This window comes from Syngnathus leptorhynchus, chromosome 10 (assembly GCF_054491065.1).
Source record: "Syngnathus leptorhynchus isolate UIUO chromosome 10, UIUO_Slep, whole genome shotgun sequence".
Classification (NCBI taxonomy): domain Eukaryota; kingdom Metazoa; phylum Chordata; class Actinopteri; order Syngnathiformes; family Syngnathidae; genus Syngnathus; species Syngnathus leptorhynchus.
Window position 1 is genome coordinate 739,519 of NC_141204.1, and position 10,558 is coordinate 750,076.

The 10,558-nt window shown below is 41.6% G+C and overlaps 1 protein-coding gene across 2 annotated transcripts in view; it reads right to left on the reverse strand.

The window, feature by feature from the left end:
- The window catches only part of adgra1b (adhesion G protein-coupled receptor A1b), a 64,625-nt gene extending 60,432 nt beyond the window's left edge, over nucleotides 1–4,193 (reverse strand). For both annotated transcript variants that reach the window (XM_085921955.1, XM_085921954.1), the window contains exon 1: nucleotides 3,580–4,193. In XM_085921955.1, coding sequence (XP_085778081.1) covers nucleotides 3,580–3,806 — 227 coding nt within the window. In that variant the 5' untranslated portion in view covers nucleotides 3,807–4,193. The remainder of the gene's footprint in view (nucleotides 1–3,579) is intronic.
- Nucleotides 4,194–10,558: the final 6,365 nt, after the last annotated feature.

A 10,558-nucleotide genomic window follows, 5' to 3' on the forward strand; every position in this document is an offset into this window, starting at 1 on the left:
TTCGTCTGCATATTCCAAAAAATGTCAATGTTATGTTCATCAAAAATTCTATGTTCTCTGCGTGTCAATCATTCGTATTATTTCAATGTATATCCAAAATCTTGTACAAATGAGATGCTTTACAATGGAGCAAAAGAAGGATGCAAAGGAGGAAGAGTGGGAGCCACGTGAATGTAAATTATTCACAGCCACTAAGCATGGAGCTTTAAAGCACTCCATAGTGCTCAGCCAAGTCTACTTGTTAGTGTATCAAGAGACAAAATCTTATGCCACATCATTTTCACTACAAATCCTCCTTGGTGGATAGCTAGATAGATAGATAGATAGGTCATTGTCTGTTTATTGGCCTACTCAGAGAGGAACACGGAAACTTGGAATCTTATTTTGTAATGCATCTGTTTTATTGTGATTTGTTTTTTTTGCAAAGTCAGCAGAAGTTTGATCTTTGCTGGTGGCATATTTACTCGTGTGCCTGTGTGGAGTGGAGTGTTTTTTTTTTCTTTCATGCAACACTGCTTCTCTGTTGGATCAGTGATGTGATGATCCGATTAGCTTGGCTTTGCACCATCCTCCATTTTATTCATTCGTTACTTGACTGACTTGACACTTGGTCAAGCTGATCTGTGCTTTTTTTTTTTTTTTTTTTTTTTTTAAATGAACTGTCGCACGAGTTTGATCACGGGTGTTTGACTCCCGCCAGAGATGAAGTGGGACATTACTGGTATCCGTAAATAAGGGAAAAGGTCCCACTTTCTTCATTCCCTAAGCAACAATGAACGACACGGCAACCACAGCTGCTTTCTTCTTGTCATGCCTCATGTCCCGCCAACTACAGGAGCATCAAGAAGCACACAGCTGCTCGTGAATTTCGCAGCGCTTCTAGCGAATTGGGCTTGGCATTTTCCCAGGTAGTTTGGTTCACTGGTTAGAGCTCTGTTCCATCAACGTGCAAGGGCCTCGCCTTGTAATTCAAGATATCGCTGTACTTGGTTGTTTCATTTCAAAATAGAAATCTAAATCATCCATTTTTCATAACATGTACCCTTTGTAATCCACAAGCTGATTTACCGCACTTGTTTCTAATGTTGTCCATCGAAGCGTTACGTTCTTCATGAAAATGTTCTCCGGCGCAATGCCCCCTCGTCGCACTGCCGGCGAGAACCCACACAGCAGACGACTTCATGCTAAACCCAAAGATCAGGATCAAAAGATTTCTTCTTTCTCTCAAACAGTACTGAAGTAGGCTTTGGAAGAGCTTAGTGTGGTTACGTCAAAGAAGATACGCAAATCCAGATGAAAATCACTTTGGCTCACTCTGAAAGTGCAGTGGACCAGTTCACCGAGGTTTTACTGCAGTACCGTCACACTGGGGATACGGACGGCTTGAAACAATGAATGGTAATTAACATTTTTCGGTCAGAAAATCCAGTCAAATGTAGTAATAACTGTCCGTCAAAGACAATGAATTGAATAAACAAAGTTGTTGAAACACAATGATATTCTTGACAGGAATTCAAATTTATGCAAAGACATCAGTCATTACCGTAATATGCGACTTCCAGAGAAATACCGTACAATTTGAGACTCGCCAATAAGAGGTGACATGGTGAAAGGGTTTACAAACAGGTTTCCCCGGGTGGTTCTCTAGCTGTACTTCAGAGACAGCCAAAAATAAAAGCACTCTCCTCAAAGCTCCGTGAGCAAAAACATTTGTAAGCATCTTTCCTTCACAAGATGTATAGAGATGAAATGAGACAAAACAGTACACTAGCGATTCGTTTTGGGGGGTTTGACGGTCCAAAATTCAGGCAAATTTAAATTTGGGTCTCAATCATCAATTCTATGTTTGTTTGACTAAGTGTGATTTGTTTTTCCTCATGGTGAAGCTTATTTCGTTTCATTTGGTGGCTTTCTTTACCATCTGTGCATTACACTCACTGACCACATGTTTTTTTTTTAGAAGGTCTGCAATTATTTTCAATAAGCTATGGGACGGGTGACTCACGCTGGACACCCAAGTGAGGAATTGGCATCATGTCCATAAAGTTAGGAAAATGGAATTGGTGAAAATTGGTACAACCACAAGTAAACTCTATTTTGCCTCAAGTCATTTCCATGAAATGAGAAGATTTTGCATCCCTTGCTGCCACACACTACACATACAGTTGCTGAGTGCATTTCCAAAGCACTGCAATACTGCAAGGCTCTCTCTCGCTCTCTCTCTCTCTCTCTCTCTCTCTCTCTCTCTGTCTGTCTCCTCAGCAATATGAAAATAAGAAAATGCAAGTATAAACAAGTCCAAAGAGGCAATGGTTTCCACGCTTGAATGCAACGTGTTTCAGTGGTCTCTGAGGAAATGCTTTGACAAGCACTTCATTGTCCACGTTGCTTATAGGAGCAGGAGAAAATGACAAGAGATCATTTGGGGAAACATTTGGGAGATTTGTAGTGCTGCCTACACTTGACATTGGTATGTGCACACTTCCCTGGATATATGTATTTATTTGCACAGCACATCTAAACAAAAGAGTGAGCAGGGAGGCCACTTCAGCCTGACAAAGGTCACATTTCCTAGCGCAGGAAAACTGCTTCCTGGCCAGCCAGAGCAGGCGACCAAGAAATAAGGCGGAATCGTCACGCAACTCCATGACTGGGTTCCTGTACGTTTGACATTTCAAAATTCGGAGAAAAAACTAAAGATAGGATTTGATTATTTTTACATCAAAATAAAAAAAAAAGATAATCATAATAATATGATTGTTTTGCAACTTTTAGATATCATTTCCATATCATTGTTCCCATTTTCCATACTTTTCTAAATCAAATTCCATATTTTCCCATACTTTTCATCTCTTGCTATGAAAAAAGGTCAATCTGCCAAAACATACTTCCAAATGGCTCCATGCATAATTGATTATTTGCTTCCTTTATTTCTACTTTAAGATTTCAATTTCCTCAGCACCTGCAAAAAGCATCCAATTGACAAATGCTAAATACAGAACCCAGCCCTTAACCATTTGCCACTTAGAGGAACTAAAGTCCCCTTGGCTGCCTGCACAAAAGAAAACTCCAAACTAAATGACTGTAAGCAAAGTGCTAGCATTAATCAGCTGAGTTCGCCGTGCAAAATGCTTGGCAGTAATTTATCAATAGCCTTTATATTTCATAGTTACTGAAGGCACTTCTCAAGAAATAAAACTGTTTATTGGGGGAGCAGTCAGTCAGTGCACCTGCAGAGAAGCAAGGAACATTATCAACCCCCCTAAGTGTATGAAGTGCTATTTCATCAACAGGAGAGCACACGGGAGGGCTTCTCAGATGTGCAATCAAAGTGGAACATCCACATTTTAATAACTTGCAATTATTAGGGTCTACTTTTGTCCAAGTTTGCTGTTTTGGGGGTGTCAGACAATTTGTTTGGCTGATTTCCTGGTCAGGTGTATGGAATTCAAACCAAATGGAGAATTTCTGTCAACCTTAGAATGTAGAGAAAAAATACAGTTGCTGCATACATTTGAAAATTGGAAATAAACGTCTGTGTGTCATTTCTTGCATTTCTCATTTGACTTCCTTACTTACAGTGAGAAGGTTGTGTTGGGCAAAAAGCTCGGGTGCAGTGTCTCCATCAGGTCCACATCATCACACACAACTTTGACTCGGACGTGCTGCCTGCTCAGGTCTTTGGACCTTTCGGCCGAACATTGACAGCTGTCCACGATCAGGTCCGGGCAGTTGTTCCTGTTGGCCACGCTCACGCCGGAGCCCCACAGCCCGAGCATGGCGCACAGTAAAGTCACAATCCTCATGATGGAGTGTGCTCCTTCTCGCGCTCATCTGTCAAGTGATGTCCTCCCAGCTCGCTCCCAACATGGGCTCGGTGTCAAGTCCAGCCTGCGAAGCTCTCACGCCGTCATCTCCACAAACAGCAAAGCGGCGCGACTGTTTTCAAGCCTCGATCGGAAGCGTGGCCAATGTTTGTCTTGACTTGTTTCGTTCCATTCTTGCCATCAACAAGTGGTGCGCCATGCGTAATGTGGACAGCGCGCTCCAAAAGTCTCGACAAACTTTGGCGCACGGTTTAATGACACTTTGCCTCTGTAATTATCATTTCAAAGGTTTTGTCAGAGCTGCTGGCAAGCGCTGCCGCTGTCGTTGTCCGCAAAGTCCCTCCCGGCAGCTTTAGTGCATGGGCTTGGACGTGCACGCTTCTCAACTTGACGGAATCCAGAAGTCACATGACTTTGCCGTCAGTACATAAAGTAGAAACGCTTGTCTCAAAACGGCATAATCTATGTTTTGATTCGATTTTATTTGCATGTTTTTTTCTTGCTCTTTTGTCCCGTTATGTTGTGTCCACCTCTGGGATTTTTTTACGCATATATTTACGCATATATTTAAATATATGCGTAAATTATTTTCACATTTTATTTGGTATTCTAAATTTAGAATACCAAATAAAATATTGACAGGCCTTAACTCTCCTCAACTTGTGTTTACCCATCAGCTCCCTCAGACAGGTAACCAGGTGTTTCTTGTTGTTACCTACCTTTTTTTTTTTTTTTTTTTTGCTGCACCTGTTTCACTTCCCTGCTTCCCTGCATTTGGTTCCGCACCCATGACAATAATGTTTCATGACCCATTTATGCGGGAATTGATTCCAAAAGATCCATATGATCTTTCCGAACTAAACCCCACATAGCATCCGAGTTTCACTTTTGCAATTGAACTACTAAAATAAAGTTTGATTGAGATGCATCTGGAGAACTAATTCATGCTTGAGAGAGAATCTGATAGTTTTGTTCCTCCATGAAGCCTAGTAGGTATGTGTGCGAATTCCTCCCTCATTATCTATATGGCTGTGAATGTAGAACAAAAGATCATTAGAGCCCAGTCTCATTGACCTGGCAAAAGCAGTGCGTGTTCTCAAAAACACACTCTATTCCGCCAAGCAACATGAATAAGCTACACAGGGAGCAACACATCCTGTCTGCTGTGTTTATTATCCACACATGGAGGCCTGGTTGTGGTTCCCTCCCCATTGTACTCACTTGACGCCTCCCAGGGCTGCCACTCACGCATGTTTTCACAGATGTACTTGTGCGCATTGCTACTCTGTGGGGAAAGTCACCTGGCCAGTCTGAAATCACACTTTTTGGTGATCCATGCTTGTGATCGACTTGAGTTGTCGTTAGGGAAAACACCTTCAACTGGCAATGACGTCACCACAAATGAATTGGAGGTCCAAATAAATGAGGAAAAATGATCATATGAAACATTCTTTCAACAAGACAATACTGCAATATTGGTGCAGTAGTAATTTGAGGTAAGTGCTCACGTGGGTGCAGCAATGGAAAAGGCCTTTCTCTGCAGAAGATGTTTTCACTCATGCTCATGAATGTTCACGCCTGTTCATTATTACTCGCTGACAGCGATGAATAGTCTTTGGCCGGCAGCAATCGCAGTTCTCACTAAATATTTACCTGTTCCACTTGATGAGGTCACAATCAGGATGGCAGTGTTCTCATGTTTTTTTTTTTTTTTACTAACTCGGTGCCCTTTGGGAGAAAAGCTGTCCTCATTTTAAGTGAGAATGCCCTGTCTTGCCTTTCTACACTGCGGTTTAGCTTTCAGCACATCACACAGGATGTCTCAGCAAATATTAATATGCGTGTGTGAAAATGTAAAATGACATTACAATGCTCTCCTGATCACTAAAAGAAAGGCAAAATGTGTCCAAACATGTCATCTGTATGTAAATAAAGTGTGCCATCATGTTTCAATTGCTTTGGTTATTCAATAATTCAATGCAATAGTTCAACTACACAAAAAGTTACCCCCAATCCCCCCCTATGGCAACAACAACAGATGAATTCTACAGCTAAATTTGAAACATTCATGAAATAAAGAGTGACGGCTGAATTATCTCACCCCACACACACACACAAATAAAAGAAGACCTTCCCTGCTTCTCGCCCTGTTCTAAATGGACACATAGTGCATTGCAAATTGTGTCAAGTCATTTCCAAGCTCAACGCATAACAATCTTTCCATGGCAATGTTTTCAAAGAAGGCTGCAGACAAGCCAGTCCAGTACTGTGTATTTATTTGTAATCACTCTTCTAACTCTCAACCCCCATCCCAAGATGCTTATCATTATTATGGTGTTGTCTGAACACTCCAGCAATATATTTTACACGTTTGAAGGCTGCAATATTGGAAACAATTTCTTTATTATGTGCGGCTTATTTTTTCCTCTCCGTGTAATATTGTTGAGAAACAGCAGTGCTGTGTTGTCAGTGGTGTAGAAGTCATTTTACAAATTCCCACTCATAATCTAGCCTGTGTGGGAAGGGATCAAATGCACATATGAAATATCAGGGGAATATTTTATGCCGGAGTGAAAGTGAAAGGGCACGGACAAACTCAAAATATTTATTTTACATTTGATCATATTTTATGTCTGACTTTACTATGACGCATCTAATAAAATGATGGAAATAGCCTTTTCTCAATACAATGTATTTTTGTTGTTGAAACATTTCCCTTTTATTTTTCTTAGTGTGTTTATTCGACTTCCTCAATTTTATTTTGCTTTTATGCAAGAACTTTGTTTGAAAACAAACAGAACGCTTTGTATTATTTGTAATATTTGAATATTCAGAATACAAAAAATCATGCACAAAATGGATCTGGAAATTAAGCTCTGTTCGGGAAATGTGAGAGACTACAGGATGTGAAAAAAGTTTTTTATTCACTGGATTCCTACTGTTTATAGTGCAAACAATGGGAAGGATCAAGAAAGAAGAAGAGGAAAAATGTTTCATATGAGTATGTTGTCTTTCTAGTTTCTATTTTCGATGAGCTCATTTGAACAAAGATGCATTGTTGAATAGGTTCAAGCCTTACGGGATGGCTCGCATGTGAATGCTGGCTGACCTTAATGCTCGTCAAGTTGAGTCGGAACAACTAACAGGCAGGAGTCACTTTCCTGGTCTACCATGCAGCCATTTTGGGGAGAATAATTGCCGCTTGTTCTCAGCCAAGGTCGTCTCAGAGTCAGCGCTGATGCGCTCCCGTGAGAGAGATTTCGTGGCTGTCGGTGCGGCTCTCTCAACCCACTTTGCTATTAAAAAGGCTTGATTCTGGAGATCTCAGACTTGCCTCAAAAAGATTGCTGGCACACATCACTTTGTGTCCATCCTTCTCCCAAACAGTCCTGTTGAGAAGTTCTTTTTTTAAACTCCCCCTTATTCCTATCCACTCATCTGCATCGTGGCCTTCCTTCACGGAGAAAGAAACGTCTCTTTTCTGCTGGCCGCATCAAAGAAGTCAACTTGGAGGAAATAAGGAAAGCACATGTCGCTGGCCACACAAACCTCCACTTTCACCACTCCCATTCCCAGCACGAGAAGCGAGGAGCGAGGAGTTTTTTCAATCAAAACATTTTCTTGGTCACAAATGAGGTGGTGATCTTTGAACCTGCCTTTATCTAACTCTAGCATCCAATCCGATGCGTTCAAGGCCTGGGAATCAAGAGCGCTCTCTAATTGGCCCAAACCGCACGTGTGGTGCAGCCTCACCACGCAACGTTCAAAGACGGCGGGCGCTCGGTGAACTGTTTCAGCGGGCTCGTTAAAACATTCGACTTTAAAGATAGAGGACATTCTGAAGGTCATTCTTGGAGCATCAAGTATGAGCATGAAATCATACTGCAAATTTAGAATTGTCCATGCGTACGACATAAAATTCGGCGTGACGTTTTAATTCCTGATTCGGGATCGTTTGGACTCTTGTTTTGCAGCAAGGCAAGGCCCACTAACACACGATCAGAGCCACTGACCTACATTTACAACTTCAATGTGTGATTGATGCACATGTTATTTTGTACTTTGCAATTTTATTTCATTCTCTGATGGAAAAAAAAAGATTTGGTATGTCTTGTTTCATTGAGTGGAAAGGTAGGCAGCAATTGTGGTTTTATTGATCGTGGTTTGGTGCCTTTAAGATGAATATAGATGTTAATTGGGATCATTTGGGACTTTTAGGTTCCCTTGGAAAAATAATGTCATGTAGGCTTCCTTGTGTTCACACATGCTGTAATCTCGAGGGAGGTCTTGGAACAAGATAGGTGGAACTTGACTGTGCAGCGCAACTCCTGGAAGGATGGCTAACCTCTGCTCCTCTTGCTGATGGCTGTTTTTTTTCCCCTCATTTGCTCTCCTCTGAGATGTGGGGCCCACTGAGTCATAATTGCGGACAGGCAGCCAGTGACAGAGGGCGGCAGTTGGCTGTCAACTTTTCAAGACACTCCAGCTGAATCCACTGTCCCAGCGTGGTGTACGCGTAACGCACATACAGGGTGCTACACCCTGAGATGCAGATATATTTGTCATTACTATTCCGAAAATCTTATGTGGTAAATAGGCCCACACGCCTCTGACAAACTGCAGTTAAGACTCTGACTTGTTGTGAGTGTTCTAGTTTGACTTGATTCCCTTGTCTTCCATTGACTGACACTGGAAGCAAGCCAAGCAAAATGTTGACCTGGGTTCCCTGACGGAGCTGCTTCTGCAGGACATCTGCTCACAGCAACACAGCAGCAGCAACAGACAACCGCCAGCTGTCCACAGTCAACCGGTAGTCATTAGTCCAAAGCACATTTCCAAACATCCAAATTTGATTTCACTAACAGAACACAGGGTTGGCTGGATGTGCATGCTCATCTTTTACTGACTATATCAATAAGTTTCAGTACACCATCTCAAATTTAAAGGAAAAAAAAATACACTCTCCAACGTTCCTGTTATCGCAAAGATCGCATTAATCTGTTCTTTAGATTTGGAATGATTTTCCTTTGTCAATCTACTTCCATTGCCCTCCCCATGAGTGCAATGCTCTTTGGATTTTTCATTTCATCTTGTCTGGTGTATTGTTTGAGGATGCTACGGCGTCAACTCTGGAGAAAATACACGTCCATTGCATATATAGTATTTGGGTATGTAATAATGCAGCGCAAACATGGTATCCTTTGCTTGAATTTGTGTTTCACATTCCAAAAGAAACTGCTCAAGGGTTTTCATCTATCATGAACAGATATTAAGCATGCGTAGCTGCATTTCACTAAAGCCCTGATTATAGACTGCAAATGATCCAAAACCTCAGAGTAGTATCAGAATTTGATTGCAGCACCCCATTAATGAGCGCCAGTTCAAGATGAGTTCGGAGTCCAACTCTTTTTCGACCCGTGAGGCAATTAGGGCCAAATTGGAAACCATGCAAAAACAACAAAAGTGCATTCAGGAACTTTTACAGACAAAAATTGACAGCTGAGTGGGCCCGTGTAAGGCAGAATGTATTCATCACACATCCCTACAGTGGAAACTAAATTATTTACAGCAACTTGGAGACCTTGAAGATGGCCACGTTAATTAATTTGGATGCTTAAAATCACACATCTTTCCTGTAACCCAAATGACATGTTTGTGTTACTGCACCGACAGAAGTTTCCAAGATGATTTCTTTTTCTGGCTGGTTGTCAAGTCTATCCAATGATCACCGCAGCCGCGCAAAGAAGAGAGTGAGTGAAAAACTGAAATATACATCACAGCAGGTTTTTCTTCAGATTCCTTCACTGTCTCTGGAAGTTCTTGGTCGTTCTTTAGTCACTGAGCGTTTACACTTAGGCGAGGAGACGCAAGAAGAATACAGCTGAAGCCTTCATAATGCAGTCAGGGCTTTTAGTCGCTGCGTGAATTTCAATCCGAGTCAAATTAATCAGAGATGGTGAAGTCTCTTGACGATTCTGGGGGGGAAAAAAATGCCGTCACACGGACGTCACACTGCAGCATATTACAGGATTAGGGTTAGACAATGAGATCATCTACTGCTGAGATGAGCCATTATTATGCATAACAATGCACGTAAATGTACGTATATGTCTGCGGGTGGCCATGAATATTCTCTGGAAGCTATGACTTCAGAAGCTTTTAAAAGCTTTGCTAACAGGATTCATACTCTATTACAATGTACGAAATGTACTGGCATCAGTAACAGATACAGATGACTATCAATTGAACAGAGAGAAAATGGAAAATGAGTCAGAGCCATTGCAAAAACACTGGCCGTAACCAATGAAATAGGTTGATGACAGAAATATTTGTTTTGCCTAATGCCGATAAAACAAATGAGCAAAAAGACATTTTGTCTCACGTCTCTGGAAATTGGCTGCTCTCATCACCGACCTTTCTCTTCACTGCAGGTTTTCAAAAGGCATAACTGGGACTGGATGACAGGAGGTCTTTTTATTTTTACTTGTTATCATTTCAGAATGATATTTTGCCGAGACCTGTCGTGAATCTGAGCTATGAAACACCCGCAGCGACGACACGGCTGGTGTGGCGGCCATACTAACATACTAACAGCGCAAATGGGCCCCAGGACGCCACTTTGAGATGCCTTTTCTACAGGCGCTATGAGTGAAGGTCATCAGAACAAAAATATATACTCAACATCACCTAGCAAAAAAATGCAATTAGTTTGACTGTTCTAATGTTATTTT